This window comes from Mastomys coucha, unplaced genomic scaffold, assembly GCF_008632895.1.
Source record: "Mastomys coucha isolate ucsf_1 unplaced genomic scaffold, UCSF_Mcou_1 pScaffold22, whole genome shotgun sequence".
NCBI lineage: Eukaryota > Metazoa > Chordata > Mammalia > Rodentia > Muridae > Mastomys > Mastomys coucha.
Genome location: NW_022196905.1, coordinates 39385176 through 39409099, shown reverse-complemented (window position 1 = coordinate 39409099; position 23924 = coordinate 39385176). Strand labels below are relative to the sequence as shown.

Sequence of the window (23924 nt, the reverse complement as noted above, 5' to 3'; positions counted from 1 at the left end):
TGCTAAAGCAAAGAGGAGGTGATGGGAATGCCCATGCTAGTTGCAAGATGGGTTTGGTAATGGACTGAATTTGAAGAGTGAAAGATTTCAAAATGATCAAAGACATCTAGCTTAAGCCACAAGGCACAAGCCTTGCTTTTTAAAAAAAATAAATCTTGCAGGCTGGCATTAAACTTGATATGTAGGTAAAGGTGATACTGGATTACTGAGTCTCCTGCCTGCACCTTCTGAATGCTAGGATTGCAGGCATGTGCCACCAGGCCTAGCTTTATGTGGTGCTAAAGATCGAGCTCAAGGCTTTGTGTACGGTAGGCAAGCAGTCTACCAAGTGGGCTGTATTCTCAGCCCTATATGTCCTGCCTTTAGCTAGACAAGGATTTTCTGAGGAAAGCTGGGAAGACAGCCCCCGTAATTCCCAAGCTGATTTAAAGAACCCCGGGCCACCCAAGAGGGAGCATGCCACGGGCGTCTAGATGAGTAGGTGGCAGCTCAGTTGAGCTATCCTGGAGTGCTGCCAGTGAGTGACGCTTGAGCACATTGCTACACATGAGTTAGCCAAGGAAGAGCACTTATGCTCATAGGCTGTGAGCGTCACCTCCGTAACCATAAGCACAGGAGAGGAAAGGAGCCCGGGAAGTGGTCCAGACAGGTAGGTGGTAGACCTTGGCCGAAGGATAGGAGGGTGAGGAAAAGCCACCCAACAAGAATAACGACCTAAGGATCCTACAGGTTTATACTGTGGAGGTCATTCTTTATCTTGGCAAGAGAGAGTACAGTGGTTGATGTCATCGCCAACAGGCTCTGGAGAACTGTAAAGCAGACTAACGCCACTTCTCTGTTCGAAACTCCAGGCCTTCCCAGCCCCTTGCTTAGCAGACTCACAGGAAGCTCACACAGCCTTGGATTTGTGTGAAGCTCTTCACCAACAAGCAACCACTCGTGGGCCCCATCTTTCAATCTCTGCTCGGTTGGTCATGCTGACTCTTTCCGGTTGCTGGGAAAGCCAGAATGCCCTGGCACCTGTTTTGCTGTCAGGAATGATGCTCTTAGATCCTGCTGAACTCATGTCTCTGTTTTCTACAGGTTTTTCCTTAAATGCTACTTGTAAGTGACCTCAGCAGACACTTTATTTCAATCATTGATTCCCTGAAAGCTCTGTCCTTATTTCCTACTAAATAGCATCGTTTACCATTATTTTTAAAATTTATCTCAGCGTCTTCACAGTATAAGAAGAGCAGCCATACCTGCTTTATAAAGGCTATGAGAAATAGTACATCAAAAGCCCTTCGTATAGAGATTTGCCCATCACATTGGCAATAACTGTGTCCTCTCAGCCTTCAAAGACAGGCTACAAGGTTGGTGCAGAGTTTAGTGTTTGGCCTACTTTTAGTATCTGAGAGAACTTGGTGGATGTAGCTGGCAGTGGCTGTGCCTGTGAAGGTGTGACTGTTGACTGGAGCTCATCCTTTCCACAGTGACTGAGAATTATTTCTCTCCCACTCAATAATGCTGACACCTTCATAGTATTTTTTAACAGCAACTACAGCACCAGTGGCAAACTCATACAATCGTAACTTCTACCAGTATTATAGTTGGACAGCTGTCTTATAGATCCATACAGAGTCTCGAGGGAGTAGAGTTTGCTGGCATTTTGCTAACATTGGGGGTTTGCGTCAGCTTAGATGTTTCCCTGTCTTGAGAGCATGCTCTCTTGTCAGCATGAGTCACTGTTCTCTGCTGTGGGTGGCAGAGACTGGAGATCATGCCTCCACACTTGGGAGGCTTTTTTTTTTTTTTTTTGGCTGCAGTTCAATAGGCAGTTTGCACTGCATTATTCCCTAGCCTGGCGTGTTCCTTGTGCAATGGGAATGCTTACAAAGCCAGCCCTGCCTTGGGGGCTGTTAATTAATCCATCTTCACTTTTTGGGAGGTGCCCAGGAATGTGTGTGGAGTGATCTTTAATAGGCAGAAGCACATCTCTCAGAGGAAGCCATGTCCAAAAGCATAATTTCACCCAAGGGTTTACTGAAGAGACTGACTTCCCAGGTTCACCCTAGCCCCACCCCTCAGAACCCAACATATAGCCTCAAAAATCTGCTACTTTAAAATACTTGGTTAGGCCAGTTTAATACTCGTTAACTTTGTCCTTAATTCCCTGAACTCTGGTTCTAGTTAGAAAAATCGGTGCCAGACAATATGAGCGGAATACAGCCATAGACAGAAGCAACCACTTCCATCTATGCACGAATGCATTCTGAGGAAAAGGGAGTGTGTGTGCGCATGCGAATGATGTGCATCGGGTAGTGCACACTTGGCAAGGGGCAGGCCTGACTATGCTAAAGCACAGGCGCATGCCATCCTCTGAGAAGAGACTGGCTCGGAAAAAATAAATAGATTCCACTTTTACCAGTTCTCAAGTAAGAAGAACGCAACCTCACATTTCCCTCCTGAGCCCTTGAGATCTGTGTATTTGGCTGATGCTCTTACTAGAGGAGGCTACTGATCACTTACGGATTTGGGTAACTCTGCACTTATATTGGAACGTGTAGGCTGAGAGTCGGTGCGCCTGAGCTTAGGAATAAGTTCATCCCAGGCGTCCTTGGTATGGCTCACACAGCAGTACCCTCTATACTAGGGCGGTACCTCACAGGCATAGGGAGGCTTGCAATGCCTGACTGCAAGGAGGTACAATTGTCTGTCGGGCCTGTGAAGAGACACTCTCTGATTCTGTAGGACTGGGGTGGCCCTCAGATGGTTTTGCATCAAGTTCACTAATGTTGCTTCTGCTGCTGCTGTTGTTGCTGCTGCAGGCTCAAAACCTTGCTTCTCTGTTCTCCTCCCTTTTTGCATTTCTTCCTGCTTTCCTCCTTTGCCTCTTCTTCCCTTCCTCACCTTCCCCTCCCCCTCTGTGTGTGTGTGTGTGTGTGTGTGTATGTGCTGTGTATTTTGAATGCACCCATATATTCACATGTTCAGAGACCAGTGCCTTCCTCTCTCAACCCCTCACCTTATTTTCTGAGACAGGATCTCTCAATGAACTGTATAATTAGTTTTCAAAAGCATTTTGCTGCTGGGCGGTGGTGGCACACGCCCTCAATCCCAGCACTTGGGAGGCAGAGGCAGGTGGATTTCTGAGTTCTAGGCCAGCCTGGTCTACACAGTGAGTTCCAGGATAGCCAGGGATACACAGAGAAACCCTGTCTCAAAAAACAAAAAACAAAAACAAAAACAAAAAAAGCATTTTGCTGCTACTGGATGACTGGATGTAGCTTAGTGGTGGTTCAGCATTTGCCCAACATGAGCAGGGCCTAGTTTGGGGCCTACAAACAAAATCCTCCTGATAGATAATCCTGAACTTTGACCAGGGCACTTTGAACTTTGCTACTGGATTAAGTTCTTGTGTCTCCATATTGATCTCTTTACTCCCCCCAAATGATGTAACATATCGACTCGTCATAGTTGTTTAGGAAATCGAGAATTTAAGGAAATAAAAATACAACCAGTGTTTTAATCTTTATTTTCTTTCTCTTAAATTTGCATTTTATGAGTTTTGTATTATTAGAATGATAGGGACTCCCCCAAAAGGTGGGCATTTATAGGCAAAATATTGAGCCCTGTCATTTGTCATCATGCTTGATGGATTGTTATTTTAGTTTCTTCTTTCTGCGGAAGATCAGAAGACTTTTGTTATGTTCTGATGACAGATGTCAGATCTCTACAATCCTTTTACTGATCCCAGGGTCCTGCAATGCCCTGAGAAATGACCCCTACTATACATAGAAATAGTGCATAAGATGTGAAAAGGGTTTTCTAATTCAGTTGAGGTGGGAATTAGCATGTTAGAATGATGATTCAAAGTCTATTTATCCACCAGCCATCCAGCGACCCAGGCACTAAGGATCATGAATGAGTTGATAGGCGATAGCCTGCTTCCCCCTAGTGGTGTAGATGGCTCCGGTACTTGAGTTCCACATGTGTTTAGGACCCGAATTGCTTATGAATTATTTTGAATTAGTGACATGGATTGCTTTTATTATGACAGTGACAGCATATAGATTTGTGATGCTGTATCATAATGCTGAAACCATTTTGCAGTTACTTAACAACTGAATCAAAAATATCTAAGGCAATCAAAGCTAATTTCTGACTCACCATCTCAACTCATGAAACAAATGGAGTTCTGATTTGCTGCAAAGAAATCTTAAAGAAATGCATGTGATTGTGTTACTTACTGTCCTAGTAGATAGCTTCGATTGTTAGCCTGAAGTGCAGCCACCTGAGAAGAGAACCTGAACTCAGGACTCTCCTTCCCTACTCTTTTCCTTCCCCAGTCAAGCTGGTGTCCGACATTACTTAGGGGAGGTCCGTTGTGCTCTGTTCAGCGGACCAAGTTCGAAGAGGTGGTCCTGTTTTCACATTTGGCCAATTCCAACTTCACTGCAGTAACTGTGTCCATCCCTTTCTAACTTTTAAAATAAAATCAGCCAAGCACTTCTGTACCAGCAATTTCTCTGGAAACTCACTTTTGCCCTGGCACATGGTTACTGCTAATTATTTCATTTTTAAATCTACCACTGGCGGAGCAAGGCTGTGTCAGGATGGGGCTGGTCCAGTGCCCACCCTTTTGTAATGATCCAATGAAGTTATTTGTGCTTCAGCCTCCAAACAATGTCATATTCATCTTTGTATCCTCAGGACCCAGAAGCACTCAAGGGATAGTGTGATACTCCCAAGATATGGAGAGTAAAGCTAAACTAGTTGGATTTAGGAGAGAACAGAACAGGTGCAATACCACACACACTTGACAGTATTAAGACTGTCTTGCTAAAGGACTGGGAGAATAGGGAACAGGGTTCAAGGTTTGGCCGAAGCAAGAACAGATCAAGCTGATGGTCTGGAAACATGCTAATCAGCACATAGACTACATTGTTGCAGTCTCTCTGCTTTTAATTATATTTGAAATGTTCCCCAGCAAGAAGTAAAAACTCACATCTGTTTGAGATCCCCAGGTGCAAGAAGGAGCTGGCAGAGTGATAATGAGCCAGGATGTTACTTCTGCCTGGAAAAGCTTGTTTACTTTGCATTTTGTCACATGAACCCTTTGTGGGGAACAATGATTATGATACCCACCTCTTTTGGTGGAGAAGCCAAGATGAGGGTGCTGACTGCCTTGGCTTCTCAGCCCTTGCAATGGGTCTCAGTTTCCAAGGGATAAAACCCCCATTCAGCTGTGAGAAGTAACAATCGGATCATAAAGGGGGTATGGTTGTACGTCACTCCTTGGCTCAGATTCTGTAAGCCGATTCCTCTTTAACAATAGCCGGAACAAGAGATCACAGGAACTAATGGCATTGTCTGATGTGAGATGCCTGGAAATTTCCACTACAGGGGGATGATGTCTTGATACCAAATTTAGCCATTAAAGAAATGAAAGGATGAAAACTATGTACAAGTAAGAAGTAGATTTGATGTTTTTTTCATGTGAAGAATACAGACTAAAAATAACTACATGGCGGATCTATAGATGTGGACTACTGTGTTAGCTTATCTACAAGAATCAAAAGGTTGAGGTATACAGTACTACACCAGTGGATGAGCCTACAAAACCTTTGGCTGAATGGAAAAGCATAACCATAAAAGGTCACTCATGTAATGTTGTATTTCTTTGGAATGCTGAGATCTATAGAACATCTAGAAAATGAGTGGTTGCCAAGGTATATGCAGAAAGAGAGAGAGAGAGAGAGAGAGAGAGAGAGAGAGAGAGAGAATGAGAATAAATGGGGGTTTCTTTGGAGGTGATGACAGTGCCCTGAGGCTATGATTCTGGAAACACACTGAAAATGACCGAGTTGTCCATTTCATTTTTATGTAGTTCTTAATTATATGTATGCATGCGGTCTATATGGGGTGTATGAATCTAAGTAGAGTTGCTTTTAGAGTCCAGAAAATGTTGGATTTCCTGGAACTGGAATTAAAGGTGGTTGGGAAGCACCCAGCATGAGACCTGAGTGCTGAACTAGAATCCTCTGCATACACTTAATACTATCATGAGAAAAGTAGTACATTGAAGAAACGTGGCTGTGCCATTCAGTGAATCTCAGCACCACGACGAACTGGAGGTGGGTCTTTTGTAGGATGGGTAAAAGTCGCTTTGCAGATGTCTGTGCCAAGGATGCAATCCAAGTCTGAAGGGGAGAGCAGGAACACTAAGCTGAGGGAGACCCTATTAGGCAAATCTGTGTTATTAAAAAATATTGAAGTCATCAACAATGACCCAAGGGCTTTTGTGTGTAAAGGAAAGGAAAGAACTGCCCAGCCTAGATGTAACCTGGTCGCTGCATCACGAGAAATAATAATAATAATGATAATAAAAACCACGATCGAAGGGCTGAGGCAATGGCTCAGTGGATACTGTGCTTAATGCGTAAGCCTGGGGGACAGTTAGGATCTTCAGCAAACTCGAATAAAATCTGCAGAGAAGAGAAGAGACCTGTGGCGACATTAATTTCTTGAGTTTGGTCATTGCACTGTATTTAGTTAGCTTTTAGGAAACACAGACTGAAATGTTTATGGGAAAGGAATATTTGCACTTGACACTCAAAATGTTCAGTAACAAAAACTCTGTGTGTGTGTGTGTGTGTGTGTGTGTTTGTGTGGCATGCACAATCACACAACCCAAGAAACATTATCCTTTAAAATTCACTGTAGAACTTTGAATAGCCTGATTGAAAAGCAGAAGTTTCAGGAGGGGGAGGGAACAGGGGTTTGTTTTAGTTTTTGCTTTTTTATTTTATTTTATTATTATTTTTTCTTTTTTCTTTTGGAGGGGAACCTGGGAAAAGAGATATTGTAAATAAAGAAAACATCTAATAAAAAAAAAAAAAAAGAAAAGCAGAAAGTCCCCCTTAACAATCCAGCTGGTAGACAGCAAGCACATAAAGAGGCACCTCCTAGATGGACCTATTAGGAGAGCATCCCCAGCATACACAGGCTTTCCTGAGAACAGTGCATTGCTCTCTCTGCAGCAGTGCGAAGAAGCCTGCTGTTCTCATGAACATATCTGTTCATGTTCTCTGCCTCATACCTGCTGCACCTCACTACTAAGGTTGTAGTCTACCATGTCCAGACAGCTTTCCTGAGCCAAGCACAAAATTTTCTTAGCAGGGGCTTCCTCTTCTCTGCTTGATCTCTGGAATGCCTCTCCATGCAAATGAGATATCCCTAGAACATTAAACTTCAGCCAATGAAACATCATCCTAACGAGAATTCCTTCCCACTTTCCAAGGTTTATATAGCCCTTGATTCACCCCAATAAAATGTATGCACATGAACTTCTTTGACTAAGAGAGCAGTTTTTTGTTTGTTTTTAAAATTATTTTATTTATTTACATTCCAAATGTTGCCCCCTTCCCAGTTCCTCCTCCCATAGTTCTTCATCCCCTCCTACCTCTCCTTTGCCTCTGAGAGGGTGTTCCTCTACCCACCTCCACTCCCCCATCCACCTACCCCAACCTTACCATTCCCCCAGAATCTCCGTTCCCTTGGGCATCAAGTCTCTACAGGATTAGGCACATCCTCTCCCATTGAGGTCAGACAAGGCAGTCCTCTGCTACACATGTGCTGGTGCCACAGATCAGCCCATGTATGCTCTTTGGTTGGTAGCTAAGTCTCTGAGGCTCTCAGGGGTCTGGGTTAGTTGATACTGTTGTTCTTCCAATGGGGTTGCCCTCCCCTTCAACAAGAGAGCTGGTTTTTAAAAGAGCTGTAACACTGAAGAGCTGTAACTCTGAAATCTTTGGAGACCTCCTTCCCTGCAGCAGATCACTGCCATAATAGCTGATCCGCCTGTTCCTGACATTGCTTCATCCTTTGCCACCTGATGTGCTTTGGGCCTCGGACACTTCAGGGAAGAGGTGAACCTTGGAACTCGGCTCTGCCCCACCCTTCCCCACTTGGTGTGCAGCAGCGTCTGGACATCCTGAGGGAAGAAATGGAAACATGGAACCACACCTATCTGAAGTCTCTAAAGTTGAGAAAATTGTTGTGAAATGAGAAAAGAAACACACAATAACCAATGTATATTCTTTCTCAAGAGTTCAAGAGCAGAAGAAGGATTGCTTTTGTTGGATAGTCATTTGTCATTTTGATTACTATCCTGCTTTGTTCCCCCATCATCATCATCATCATCATCATCAACAACAACAACAACAATAACAGAAACCTCTGTGGAAAAATAACTTCATGCCATGTTTTTATATCAGCTTTATTAAGCCAAGAACATGTAAATATCACAAACCATGTAATCAACATATAATAGAGATGATGCTGGGAATCTTCTCACAATGTTGAATTCCCAGAGTTTCCCTCTTGCTACCCTAGATTTTGCTTAATTTCACACAAGACTTTCTCCCATGGTATGTATGAGAGGTGCTCTTCCAGGTTGAACCTGATTCTCTTTGGAATGTTTGAAACTTCCAAGAGGTATAGATGCTTCTTTGACTCTTTCAAACACTTATGGGTCCTGTCACTAGAAACTCCCAGAACCCTGCACTCCCACACACCAGAACACATCCACCTTGATGCAGGCCAACCTCACTTCTAGTCTTTGAAGCAAAACCACGTTCACTCTGCCCCCTTTTCCATAAGGTGGTATGCACATGTCTGATGGCAGTCAAACACCAGACCAGTGCTAACTTTCCTCCAGCACTGGCACTCTGCTTATGAATGAATCGCCCCAGCCTCAAAGAATGAGGATTTGGAAGGCAGAGGCTTGTGCGTGCTTGTTCACTGCTGTATGCTGACTGTCTAGATCAGTTCCATGCTTGTTGAATGATTATATGTCCCAAGACCCTTAAATACTTACCACATAAACTGTTTTCAGATTTTTTCTATGTTTGTGTTGATTTTAAAAAAAAGAAAAGCCCTGGTCAACAGGTTTTTTGCATTCAATATAACATTTCCTCTTGTTTTCAACTCAGTATGGCTGTCCATTGTTTTCTTTTGGATCTCTTTCTTGTCGGATTCACTGTCTCATCTAGTCATGCACCACCTATTGTTCATAGATAATATAGATAATATTGAGGTCTGGGCTGGGCTAAGGGTGGAGGGGTAGAGAGGAGTCAAAAGCATTTAGAACAGAGAAGACACCATGAAATCTTCCTGAAGTCTGGTAAGACCCCACCGCTAAAGACACCGTGTGCCATGCTTTCAGCAGATAGAGAAATCAAGCTGAAATTATATTGAGAGCTTCCTACCTCACCTGTGGTGGTTTGATTGACTATTGCCCCCATTGGCTTGAATGCTGGAATACTGACTTCCCGGTTAGTAGCAGTGTTTGGGAAAGTGTAGGAGATGTGGCCTAGCTGAAGGAAGTACTTCACTGGGGCTACCTTTGAGGTTTCTAATTTGCTCTGTCTACTTTGTTTTATCACAGGAGTAGAAAAGCGACTCATATACTACCATAGTACTAGAAGGTGCTTTGACATTGCAGTGAGTGAGCTGTCATCTTACCCAGCATGCAACCCTAACGTGAGGCTAGTCAAAATGCTCCCACTGGTATAACAGCGTCAAGTCTGTGCTTACAGGGGTAAGCAACCATGCAGTACTTAATTTGAGGTCCACTTTACTGGAGGGAATCTCCATCTGGTACTGCTAACCTACTCAAAAGACCATGGATGGTGAGATCAAAAGTCCTGGTGGGGAAACTACCAATGCTGTTTTGCTAAATAGACATGCCATGGCCATCATATTACTTTCTAAATAACCCATGTTTATACTGAAAGATTATTGATGCTTTCTACTTTGACCAGAGAAGCTTCACTATGCAATGAGCATCAGTGGCTACAGAGACTCATAACTGGCCAATGTGATGAGAAATAAATAAATGGCAGCTTATGGCTGAACATTTTATCACTTGTATCCTATGCTTCAAGGCACAGGGATGCTCACAGCACAGGGTATCCTAGTTTGCTTTCTATTGCTATGATAAACATCATGACCAAAAGCAACTTGGGGAAAAACTGGATGTCAAAGGAGGGAAAGATGTTTGCTTCAGTGGCATAGGTGCTGGTAAGGTTCCCAATCTCCTGCAAAAAAATAAAAAAAAATAAAAAAATAAAATTCCTCACCTTCTCTTTTATGAGCAACCCTAGGGTAACTCACCATGTCATCAAAAGACAAAAGAAATCATGTGAATACGTTAGTAATATTAGTTGGATAGAGGAAGGGAGTCAATGGATGTGGGAAGAGAGTGTAATAACCAGGAGTGAATATAATAATCTAAATGTATCATATAAATGTGAAAATATCAAAATGGGGTCCATTACGTATAACTAATATTTGCTAATAAAAAATAAAAAAGTCATTTGGAAACAATAACAAATTATAAATAATAAAACAAAGCAACAACCACTTCCAGCATTCCTGAAGTCATCAGGTAAGTTTTTTTTGTTTGTTCGTTTGTTTTTGCTTTTTGTTTTTTTAAAGAGGTAGGTAGTTTGGGAGATAGATAACCTTTGCCTAGCCCAAAAAAGATGAATGAATATAGTTAATAGTAAAGCTTCTCCAGAAAAATAAAGCCAATAGTGTGTGTGTGTGTGTGTGTGTGTGCACTAAGGAGGGAGTCTGCATCCTTAAGATTCTGACCTTATTATCATATCATTTGCATTATGATCTTCCTTGCAGCTTTCAAGACTACCATGGGAAGAATTGTCCTACAAAGGAAGGTTTGACCTCCCATGATTTGGGAGAGAAAAGAGGTCACCTTACCCCCATGAGTGTAACATCCACTTCATAAGTATTTATAAACCTCTTCAATGCTTGACCCATTGGCCTGCTCCCTCCTTTGGGACTACACACTCCATTCTCTCTTTGGAGTATATGCATTACCGTGCTTTGCTAAATGGATGCCTGCTTAAATTGTCTGTACTTCTTTCTTCAACCCTTTCCTTGAAGTAGACGAGAGCTGAGAAGAACCTTTCACCTGGTAATACCAATGGCTGAATGAAAACGCGGAGATCCAGTCCAAAGGGAGAATTCTCTCTCCCATTTGGGAATTCAATTGGCTGAACAAGGTTCTGGAACTTGTAAAAGGTCAGATGCAAATGTTAACTTTATCAAAAAGTGACTTCAGAGAAGCATCTAAAATTTTGATTGTTAGGGCCCATGTGAGCTAACACACTAGATTCACTCTCGCAGCTGCTTAGAATGTCACTCAAAACAGGTCCATGAAGGCCACATTCTCATCCCAGGCCTGGCCTCCCTGGAATTTCATGCCTGTGCGTTCCCTCATTACTCGTTCATCTTGGGATCCTTTACCAACCTTGTATCCCTCACCACTGGAAAAAGTGTACTCATCTTTCACAGTTCAGATCAAATGTTAGCTCAGAGAAGCTTCAATACTGCACTGGATCCAGACTTCCTTCCTTCCTGTCCCTCTATTCTAGGCTATTTTACATTCTTACATTGCCTCGCTTGTACACCAAACTGTAGATGGGGTGGGCAGTTGTTGGAAGGAACTACTGACCCTAGGAGGAACAAGGGGGGAAGACATTAGACATTAGAATTATGAAAACTTAGAAGCTCAGAAGTGGGTTCCGTGAAGCTGAATGACCTCTAGAAATGGCTGCTGTTGGTCTGGTCCTGGTTTACCCAACCTTGCTGGATGGGCCTCATGAACCAGAGACCCTGACCTAGAGAGAGTGGGCATCAACTGTTTGCTGTTCAGCACACCTTACCTGTCACAAGTGTCTAGAGGTGGGAAATTGTAAAGATATTTTGCTTTCTTTGTTAGTATGGATATTTAATCTAGTAATGTATCTTCTGTATTTTCTTCTGTCTTTGCATAACTTCTATCATAATTGAAGTAAGATTTTAGATTAGCTAAAAGTAATATAGATTCTGGTACTGGGCTTACTAAATTTCATCCCTCATCTCACCCACATTATATAATGTGTCTGTACCTTGGTTTTCCCATCTGTCAAGTGAAGCTAGAATGGTGCTGGCTACTTGGGAATATCAAGAGGATCTAGCCAGTTAATAAATAGGTGGGAAAGTCTTGGAAGAGTGCTCTGGGCTATTCCCAGAGTGCTTGCTTAGTATAGGCAACGTATCATCAGCACCATCAGGACCACTCCCCCTGTATCATCAGCACCATCAGGACCACTCCCCCTGTATCATCAGCACCATCAGGACCACTCCCTCTGCCCCCCCAAAATAAAAGGTTAAGCAAACAAGTCAATGTCTAGCACATGGTGGCCGCATAGAAACCTATACTCATTTCCATTCTTAGATACTTGATTTTGCATCATGTTTATACATTATTACTTTTCAAGGGCAGAGACATCATAGTTTTCTTTGCACCCCTCTAATACTATAAAGAACAGAGCAAGGTTCTACTAACTCTTGATGAAGTATATATATAACTTATTTGCAGAGAATTGTGCTCGCAGCATCACCAGCAGCACCACTGGAACCGGCCAACAGAGCGGGCAATGCTGTTATTACCCCCACTTTTGATGAATGAGGAAACTGAGAATTAGTGAGTAAGTTGTCCACTGTCAGAGACAGCTGACAAGTTCAGGAGTCTCCAGTTCATCTCTAAGGGCTTCAAAAAGAAGCACAAGTACACCGGTCACCAGGAGAGTCTTTTCCTTCTGGCCCAACCACCCCTTTGTCCCCCCATAGCCATCTTTTTACTATCAAGAATGTGGACATTGTGGAGCGAGAAAGCTGGAAAAGGCAAGCATGTCCCCCGCACCCCATTGACATCACAAGGTGTTGGCAGGAGTCCGTTATCAGTATAAGATGTCCTCGGGGGTAACGGTGGCCTCTTCCATTTTAGTCTTGATTTCTGGGAGGGGAATTTGACTGATTGCCACCACAACCAAGTTTGCTGCGTGGGCTGAGGCGCTCGCCACACAGATCCAAAATGATTCTTCATACTGTTCTTCCACCACTACAAACTGAAAGAGCCTCTCCTGGAAGTTGGCAATCCTTTCTGTCAGGTCGTGAAATTTCACTGCAGCCATGAAGCTGCTGATGGCTAGTGCCACGACTCCACCTGAAACCAAAAAGACAGAGCCTTTATTTACTATGAGTCTCTGCAGTTGTGAGGTCTCTACTGAGGTGGTATTTCTATGCCATGTGAAAGAAAATCTTTTGGGTTTGAAGAATTGATAGAGCATCACAAATTTGAATCTGAGTTTAGAAGCAGTGGATAATCTACACTTGTGTGAAAGGCAAGAGTGAGGATTTTCTGGAACAAAAATAAGAATGATGACCGATGGACCTGAATCTACATGTCTCACACCTCTCTTATCCAGCAGTATCCCCATTAGAAGAACACTCTCTAGGCATCTGTACGTCTGTGTAGATAGTGAGTTCCCAGGTAGGAAGAGGTAAGATCCTATTCTGCAGGATGAGGTTCACACTCTGACTGGCCTGTTCTACAGAAGGTGGGAAGTAGCAAGGAAATTGGGGAATTCCATTTATCTCCCTAGCAATTGAGGAAAATTGAAGTTGTTGGGTAGGTCTCTCCCACCATTTTAATTTAAATTGATAATCAAAAAAGACAGGTTGGATTGAATCTGGTAGTACATGTTTGTCACGTCAAGGCTTGTGACACTAAGAGAGGAGGATCTCAAGTCTGAGGACAATTGACCTATGTAAAGAGAATCAGACAGGGAAAAAACTGGCCAGGCAAAGTGGTATCCCAGGATTTGGGAGGCAGAGAGAGGTGGATCTCTGTGAGTTTGAGAGCAGCCTAGTCTATACAGAGAGTTCTAGGCCAGCTAGGTGCTGAGAACCTGTCTTGAAAACAAAACAAAACAAAACAAAACAAAACAAAACAAAACAAAACCCCATTCTTAGCTGTGTGTTTAGATCTACACCTGTAATGTTAAACACTTGGGAGGCTGAAAAAGGAGAATCACCATGAGTTGGCAGTGACTGGGATACAGAGTAAGACCTTATCTTAAAAAAAAAAAACAGTATAAAGAGATATATCTTTTGTGTTTTTAAAGGATTGTTACATCGTCACTAAAGAAAACTTAAACAACAGAGACAACTATAAATTCAAACTTAGTTTCATCCTGAAGGCCACACATACTTTGTACACATCAGTATATTTCTGTACATTTCATTCTTTTTAAGACAATTTAAAGTTCTCTTAATTAAAATTTAAATGTGACTTCTTTTTCCCTTCACCTGAACATTTTCCTGTTTCCTGTGAAGGCATGACTTTAAAAACATGTCCACTATTTTATTCTTGAGCCTTGCCTACTTCTTTGAAGGATGGCCTTGCTTCTGGGACTCTAGATAATATGAATGGCTGCAGCAAAGCCTGTATCCTATGTATCGCTGTATTCTCTTCCTTCCATTTTCTTTTTATAAGCAAGGAAACTCTGGAATTCCAAACATCATTTATCTCCCTAGCAATTGAAGAAAACTTTGAATCCCATATGGGATTCTTCAGTAAAAGAATCTAAAAATGTACAAGTCTAGTCACGTTTTTATTCCTTTTGACAATATGTTTCCTCTGATCACCTATTTGTCATGATCTCATCAGTGGAATTAGGGCAGTGGTTCTGAACTTTCCGAACACTGTGACCCTTAATATAGTTCCTCATGCTGTGATGACCCCCAACCATAAAATTATTTTGTTGCTATTTTAGAACTGTAATTTTTGCTACGGACCCGAATCATAATGTAATTACTTGATATGCAGGATATCTGAAATGCAACTCCCCAAAGGAGTTTTTCTATCCACAGGTTGAGAACTACCAAATTAGAGAGTCTCTGAGGAAGGACAGGTATGGAAATAAGTATTTATTTAGTGAATAGAATTGAATTCTGTTTACAATGAGAGTCTGCACAGATATAAGAAACCTGCAATCCTGGCTACCTTTTTTGCACAAAGGCAGACACAGAACAACTGATGCACTATAATATATATGTTACCAAACCAGCTCCCGCATTTCTACTTTACGGTCCTCTCATACAAAGCAAAGGAGGTGAGAGGTTATTGCCACAGCGGAAGCTTCACCATCCAATATGGGTTTTCTGAGACATTAATGTTTTCATAGGCCTTTTTTATTTTTATTACAGATGATTTATTAAGTACATAATTAAAGGTAAATTATTTGCTAATTATTATTAATAAATTATTAGCTAATCAATATGAGCACATACTGATACACTGCTACTTTCAGCAAAGAAAACATTCATTTTCACTAAGGTTATGGACCCAGCGAAGTGCATGGGAAGGGGTGAAGCATAAGTATTTTAATTTCTTTATACTTTACACCCAACTAACTACTTATGTTTCAGTGCTTGGTGGCCTTGAAGGCCATTAAGGTGGATCTTGCCTTTTAGTCAGTTTTGGACTTCGCAGCTCCTGGATATCTTTGCGCCCTGCCTTCTGTTTCCTGTGTAGCACTGGAAAGGCAAGATTCTGCTTAGGCTCCTAAATGGCCATATGCCCTGAGATACCTGGTTGAGACCCATTAAGGGAAAGCTACTTTTTCCTGATCAAAAGAATAGAATTTAAGTTCTACCTCTGGCCCTGGGTGGAGATCTACCATTCTAAATTAGCCCCAAACATTACATTTTAGCGTCCCTTCTGTGGAGGAGTTATCCAGCCAAGCCTGTCAATGACCTGATTAGGTGTCCACCCTTTCATGTCCCTTTGGAAATCTGACTTCTGTGAGAATCATTCTCTTACCTTTTCCCAAAGCCCTTTCTTTTGTGTAGACACTTATGCAGCCTGCCCACCCTGCTGAAAATGTACCTCTTTTTCCTCTTTTCACTGTTTGGATTCTGGCCATGGCCCCTATCCAAGGCCTGAGCATTTTTGTCAGGACACCTTGGGCTTTCTCACTCATTCTCTGAACAACACAGCTTACTGACTTCCATGGCTGAAGCTGCCTGCTTTCTTTCTTTTTTTCTTTCTTTCTTTCTTTCTTTCTTTCTTTCTTTTTTTTTTTTTTAGATATTTTCTTTATTTACATGTAAATTTCTCCTTTCCCAGTTCCCCTCCCAAAAACAAACAAACAAACAAACAAAAACAACAAGAACAAACCCCTGTTGCCTTCCCCTCCCCATGCCTGCCACCCCACCCTCTCCCACTTACTGGCCCTGGCATTCCCCCTACACTGGGGCACAGAAACTTCACAAGGCTGAGGTCCTCTCCTCCTATTGATGATCAAATTTGCAATCCTCTACTATACACAAACCACAAGAAACTCAAGAAGAAGGAAGACCAAAAGGTGGACATTTCATTCCTTCTTAAAAGGGGGAACCAAATACCCATGGAAGGAGTTGCAGAGATAAACTATGGAGCAGAGACTGAAGGAAGGACAAGCCAGCCTAATATAGCTATCTCCTGAGAGGCTCTGACAGTACCTGACTAATACAGATGTAGAGGCTCACAGCCATCCATTGAACTGAGTACAGGGTCTCCAATGAAGGAGCTAGAGAAAGGACCTATGGAACTGAGGGGTTTGCAGTCCCTTAGGATGAACAACAATATGAACTAACTAGTGCCCTCAGAGCGCCCAGTGACTAAACCACCAACCAAGGGATGCCTGCTTTCTTGATATCATGGGCTTTCTCTTCTCCATCTCCCTCCTCCTGGCAGCTGCTAAGGTTTACAGCTCTCTCATTTTTTTCTTCCAAACCCCAATAAAAATGCCCTTTAGCTTTCTTTGAGACTATTTTAAAATTCTTTCATCAACAAGACTAAGAATCCCCAAAAGTAACTCCCAGTTTCCCTGGTTAACACTTGGGAATCCAGCCTGATGGTTACCACTTGGGAGTCCAGCCTGATGGAGTGGACACCAGTTTCTCTCCCTTGGGGGCTTCTTACCTGCAAGGACATTCCAAAGGCAGATACCACCAGGGCCATTGACTGCTCTGTAGGGGACCTGAATGATGTTCAGAATAGCAAAGCCCATGCTCACCAGAGCCAGGGCCAAGGCCAGGAAGAGGAGCAAGAGAATTGTGATGTGGAGGCCTGCATTGATCTCCTTCACCAGATTCGGGAAGACTGCAGAGAGAAATGTTATTTCAAGGTCAGAGTGTAGCTCCTTTCACAAATGCCAGATCTTGCATATCCCAAGGTCAGCGAGTAGAGGGTAAGAGCAAGACACAAGAATGCTCGGTTTTCAAAAACCAAGAGAACTCCTGACATGGGTCCATGGATCCTAGAGCTGCCACTTGTTAGCTGGTCAGTAGTCTTGGAGTGGATACAAAGTCCAAATGTACCTCACAGTTGACATTGCACTGACCCTGCAGTCCTGGGATCTGATGTGGACTGCTGCACTTCCCATAGGCCCAAGGCACTGGCTTGGTAGAGTAAATGTTATTGCCACCAAGTATCAAGGACACATAATACTCTTCGTTATATACTACTTCATGAAAATATTGATTTTTCCATATGAATGTGGCAGAAGGGGTTAGTGAAATACTCATTTGTGTTTTATTTCTCTATGCTTGCCTCTGGTGCTAGTAGAGAAAATGACAAACTGTACTAAAGAGTATTTCAAAGACTGCCCGGGACAATCTGTTCTTAGAAATGAGGTCTGCAGGTATTGCTGTCATTAGTTTTTACTCTCTAACTTGGGAAAGGCATGTGGCCTCTCAGAGTCTCCTGTCGTGGCCAGTATAGTGGAAGCTAGCAATGGTTGAGTGAGATAAGGGTAATTGCCTTTTGCTGATCACAGTTATGGGTTGAGTAAGCTCTTTAGGGTCATCACTTCATTCAGTGTTTATAATAAGGGATCTGGTGGAGGTTGTCAGCTCCCTTCCCCCCACAAGCTTAGAGATACCAAGTTCATTGTCTTTGGGCAGGGCAACCCTGAACTCTATTTAGAATCACAGGCCTGTGCATAATGTGGTATTAAGAGTTGAAGGTCAGTTCTTAACGATTCTATATGGGAAATTTAAAAGCACCAATACTGAAGAATCCCTGAGCACACGCCAAGGTTGGCATCCCTCAAGCCTGAGAACCAGTGTTACCACTTTAGACAGAGTTTCATTATATAGCTCTAGCTGGCCTGGAATTGGCAGTGTAGACCACGGTGGCCTCGAACTCACAAAGATTGACCTGAGTCTGCCTCCTGAGTGCTGGAATTAAAGCATGCACCACCACACTGGGCAGGAGTGAGAGATCTAGTTCTTACTCCTGTACTGTGTCCTTCCCATTCACATGTTTCCAGGCACCATCCACATTTACATCCTGGGTTCTGAGTCAACTTTCTTTCCACTTCTGTTTCCACTTGTCATTATCTCTGCAAGGTCATCTCCATGAGTTTGGAAACTTTGACCTGGAAGATGGGCTCCTTTCCAAGGAGTTTGTCTTTCTCAGGCATGTTATTTCCTTTGTTTCCATTCCAACTTCCTTCTCTTGAAGACCCAACATTCATTTTTCGAACCCCGAGCCTCTTCTTATTCCAGATACAGTAGCTTATACCTAATTGCCTGTCTCATCATCCCCTATTCTTGATCATGAGATCCTGAAGACACATGACTAGCACAGGAACCCTCACTAAAGCCTCAAAATCCAAATTAGTCATTCACATGATTGGCAAAGCTCAGAACTCCTTGTTGATGGTGGTATAGGAGAAAGGCATGCTTGAATCTTCTAGGGATGCTCATTCCTACCTCCTCATTAAACATCAACTTGATTAAAGACAACATCTATCAGAGCAGTTTCATTGCTAGTCAGTGTTCAGACAGACCAATATATTCAGAGTTGAATATATTGGCTATTCATAACAATAGCAGAAGTTTGAAGATAGACTAATTTCTTCAATCAGCAAATTGGCTGAATACATTTAGGTTCAACATCACAATGCAGATTTTGGAAAGAACCACCCATGGGCACATGATAATACGAGCCTATATATGGAGTTGATGAAATGAGAAATTGAGAACCATATTATGATGATGAAGAGGAAGAAACTTGAGGCACAAAGAATACTGTGAGTAAAGAGGTAAAGAGAACCCAATCCAACCCACAGTTGAAGTGTCTTAAGTATATGTACACTCCATTGGTATCTGGTGAATATTTCCTACACTTGTGGTACTTCTAGCTCAGGATCTGCCATGGCTTTAATTACCTTTTATATATCACTACTTAAAATTCCAGTGTTTCTTTGGGAGTTTCAATGCAAAGGCTCTTTCCATTAGTTTTTGAGAGGAACTCTACGTTGTACCATACAGCAACCAGAAAGCTGCGGCTCATTCCTCTTTCGTGTTTGTTTTAGAGTTTTAGGCATCTCTAACATAATGAAACAGAAGTTTAGTTTGCAGCTTAGAATCCACAGCTATGAGTGCAGCTGATCCATGGCTCCATTGATAATTAGGTATAAGCTGTGTACAGGCACTTCATAATTCTTTCTTTTGCCTTTTTCCCCCCGTCTCTGACTCTGTCCCTCCTCTCTTCTCTGTCTCTGTCTTTCCCTCTCCCACTCCTCCCCTCTCTCTGTATGTACATATACTCATGAGTGTGTATGAGTATGCATTCATGCATGTGGAGGCCAGAGGCCAGCCTCAGGTTGTTACTCAGATGCTGTCCACCTTGGTTTTTGAGAGTCTGTCCCTGGGACCTAGGGCTCTCCTATTAGTCCAGGCTCGCTGGCTACCACGCCCCAGTGACCCTCCCATCTATACCATTCCAGCACTAAGAGTACAAAGAGGCATGCCACCATAATCAGTGTTTTACATGGCTCGTGGGGACTGAACTGATCATGTCTGCATGAAGAACATACTACTGACTGAGCTCCCCAGGTCACCCTCTCTCATTCTTACAGATGTGACAACTGAGGCCTAGATAAGTTAAATAGTTTAGCCAAGACCACACAGCCAGGGAGTAATGCCTTAACTATTCTGCTAAAGGGGCTGGCAGGAGAGAAATCAGAAACCTTAGATAAACAAGAGTTTAAAAGTTTAATCACGATGCGGTTCTAGAAGGCTTGCTTTGAATTTAAACTTTTTTTTTTTTTTTTTTTTTTTTTACATACAGAAGTGATACCTAGCTTGACTATCAAAACTGATTATTTTATCAGCAGCTGAAACTTTGATGATTTGTTTGTTTCTGATTCCAGAGACATGAGATCTTTTGCCCGGTGAGATAAATAAACAAGCATGGAAGTCTACCCAGGTTTTTTAGCCCTCAGGGAGATGCTTGTGGGAGGGACCATCGATCTAAAACTGCAACATACTGTATGTTAGGCACATTCACAGAAGTTGCTCCATGTCTTGGTTTCTCTGATCCTCATCTTTTCCTTTAATAAAATGTTATGATAAAGTCAGGATAGAGGAAATGAACCATAGAGAGGAATGTGCTATGTCTCTAGTGACTAGAGTCTCGTATGCTTCATGTCTTCTTTGCTACACAGTAGCCTTCTCTGGGCAAGCCCTTGTCTTCTCCATTCATCCCTCTTCTTCTGGTGGTGCCTGGCTTGTATCTATTCAACAGTATACCCAAAGGCATGCACATCATTAATTAATTTAATGTTTGTTGCTTTCTTTCTGCAGCCACTCAAACGTTACTTATTTCAGATATTCTAGGTATAAAACGGACCTTAGTGGTTGGTGGTGGAAAATTTCTTGGTTTTCTCATGACTAATGTGGGAGTTGAGTCTCTCAGATGAGTCCCTAGGTGAGGCAAGCAGTTGCTTGCAAATGAGACTCAATAAAAAGCTCCCTATTATACGGTTTACAATGCACTTGCACAAACTCTGATGATTTGCGTACAGCCTTGAGAACAGGGATATTTTTCTGTAGCCCTTCAGAAAGTGGGAAATCCTGTTCAGGGTGGGAGATGCTAATATACCCCATAGCTACTTCAAGTTTACCTTGTACTGGGCTTGAAAGCTGTGACCGTGAAAGAGAGGTAGTAATACATACAATGTCCCTAAACTACAGCATGCAAAGTGAGCTGATTATAGGAAGAAAGCTGCCTTGGGCTTCCTGAGACCTTTCAAGCATGGCCTCTTTCAAGGTACTGTACATGAACACTTATTACATCCTCTGGGATGACCAGAGAGCTGCTGAAAACAGCATTCTCAAATACCGCCTAACTAGAGCTGAAAATGAAACACCTTCTATACATCTCACACAGTGTTGATGCTTGAGACTGGACCACTCTAGGGGAAACAAGGATGGCGCCTGTGGATATCTTTTTAGAAGGAAGGAGCAGGATAGAAAGAGACATTTGCTTTTCCTCAAGGGCAAACATTGTTCCAGCTCCCATTAGAAGCGGTTTAATTTCTGGGAGCTGAGGGTGGCAGGGCCTTACTATTCAGGTACCAGTAGCACATTAAAGGACCACAGACGCATGCATGGCTGCCCTGCCATTCTTCCACATATTAAAATTTTGTAAGTGTCCATTAGACGTACTAGGCAGCAGAGTGCACAGATAAAGGGCTGTCATCATGATCTCCTTTAAACATATCCTTCTCTTTGTTTGTGTTACTATTTTTCAACTTAAACTGTGTGTGTGCATGCGTGTGTGAGTGTGTGTGTGTGTGTGTGTGTGTGTGTGTGTGTGTAGCTTGCACATCTGTGTGTGGCCTTTCAGAGACCAGAGGTAGACATTGGATATCTTACTATTATCAATCGTTGGCTTATTACTTAGAAACAAGGTTTCTCAGTGAAGTCAGGATCCGTCTGTCTCCATTCCCGACAGCACTGTAGTTTCAGGCGTGCATGCGACCATGCCCGATCCACCTAGACTCCTAGACTGTAGTAATGATGAAGCTATTTCCCCAACACTTAAGCTCCATTTTAGTCACCGGGTGAATATAAATATAGTCAGATTTTTTTCTCAATAAACATAATGGACATGTATTCTGTATAGACAGGAAGACCATTTGCATTTTGTAGTCAAGGGGTACAACATTCTATTTTTTATGTATTTAATGAAATATATGTGCTGGCCAGATTTTTAAACCTTGCCAGAGTTTTTTGGGACACAAAAAAAGCAAGCTATGGGTAAGATTTCTGATCCCCACATGCTAACAAGCCATTGATTAACTATAGTTTTATTGGACACTAGTTTTACTAGTGATCTACTTGCTTGATTCCAAGGACTGCGGAATATTGTTTTGCTTGTTTTGTTTTCTCTTTCCCAAGGCTTTTTTTGGACTCCTGCCTTAGGGCTTCATGGGACTACTCCGTTTACCTTCTGAAGATCTCTGAATGCAGGCCAATGCGGCTGGGTGCTCATCTTTAAGCCATTGAGTGCCTTCCCCAGCCTCCCTGCCAGGAAACGTGTTAATTGCTCATCAGTGCTCATAGAGAAGTCCCTCTGCTGTTCCTCACGCTATGCAGCTTTCATACACATGGATGTGGGAGCAGTTACCCTGCTTCCTGAGGGCCCCTTCCACAGGCTGTCTGCACCTGTAGACTGTTGGGGACAGGTTAAGACTACCAGAGTCACGTGGTATGGGTCTGCTATCTGACTCTCTGTTGTTTCCTGGAAGAATGAGTGACCTCAGGTGAATTACACAACTTCCCAAGACTCAATGTACTTTGCTGAAAAATGGGCACATTCACCATGTTTCCCTTGAAAGTGTCTTGCGAAGCATAAGTGAATCAGGCAATGTGCAGCTTCTAGTGGGATGCCTGACACATGAGCACTTGGTATTTTACTAGTTACTACTACTAGAAGTAAACTACAAAATACACAAATTCCTATTTCTTGTATTTTTATTTCTTTTTGAAAAGAAAGTTCTCTTTGCATTGCTGTATAGGAAATGTTGACTGTATAGGAAATGTTATGTCTTACATAGGCTATACTCAAATCCCACTTTTAGACATAAGCACCCTGTCAAACAAAAAGTGCACACATCAGTTTACACACCCCCAATATACTCACTTGTAAACTGGGACTGGCGGCCTCCAAGTCCACATTGTCGCACCTTGCATCCTCGGAAGAGCCCGTAGTAGATGTCTCCAATGAATTTGACCAGTTCTGGGTCTGTGGCATTGACCAAATCCACTCCAGTCTGACACAAGATTTTCCCACTCAACCAATGAGGCAGAGACAAGGCAATGATGATCAGAAGGAAGGAAGAGAAACTGAGTAGAGATGCCAGCCCATACCACACCTTTTTGAACCATCCAGGCATGCTAGTGTGTGCAGATCATCCCCCAGGGCTCTGGGCAACAGTTGGGCAAATGGACATCTTTCAGACAGTCGTTAATAGCCTGCTCCATACACGCTAGCTCATCCTCCCTCAGTGCCTGCCTCCTCAGCTTCTGTTTACTCCACGCACATCCCCAGCCTCTGCAGACAATCTTCCCCTTGCTTGATATAGCAGAGTGTGTTACCCAAGGAAGTAACCCTATATCTCCCAACAGACTAGGGTTTCAGCAGAGGCTTTAATTGTTCCTCCGTTCAAGTATTTACGTAATCCTGATGTGGACATCAGAATGACCAGAGAGTTATTATTAAGTAAAATCATGCAGAACTGCTGATAAAGAATGCTAACTAGACTTTGAAAAAAATACAGGGCAGAAACAAAACAGAAACGGACCTATTAGTGCTCACGTGTGCCAGCAACAATGTGCGGGATCAAATGTCGATCTCTTCTAGGCGTGCCCTGGCATTTCTTTCTCTAAAATGTCACTGCTGTCAGAGTCCCCAGAACAGTTACTGTGAATTGACCCTGGTTCATAAGACTTAAATAGACATGTATAAATTAAAACTCTATGGGTTTGTTGCCGGCTGAATTGTAACATGAAATCTATTTATTGTGACTCCACTTTTCCATGGCCTCTGACATGGGTCAGACACTTTTATTTATTTTTTTCTTTGATGGATTCTCCCTATGCAGATGAATTTGCAGTCCTCCAACCTCAGCTTCCGGGGTGTTGGGATTAGGGAGTGAGGCTCTTGTCGGGATGAAAAGTTATCA

The 23924-nt window shown here is 42.6% G+C and overlaps 1 protein-coding gene across 1 annotated transcript; it reads right to left on the bottom strand.

Moving 5' to 3' along the window:
• Window positions 1–12587: 12587 nt before the first annotated feature.
• On the bottom strand, window positions 12588–23195 carry Clrn2 (clarin 2). Its single transcript, XM_031341918.1, has 3 exons — window positions 22883–23195; window positions 16865–17044; window positions 12588–13060 (listed from the first exon to the last, which is right to left on the bottom strand). Exons 1-3 carry the CDS (start codon window positions 23133–23135, stop codon window positions 12795–12797), a joined length of 699 nt encoding a protein of 232 aa, XP_031197778.1. The 5' UTR covers window positions 23136–23195; the 3' UTR covers window positions 12588–12794.
• Window positions 23196–23924: the final 729 nt, after the last annotated feature.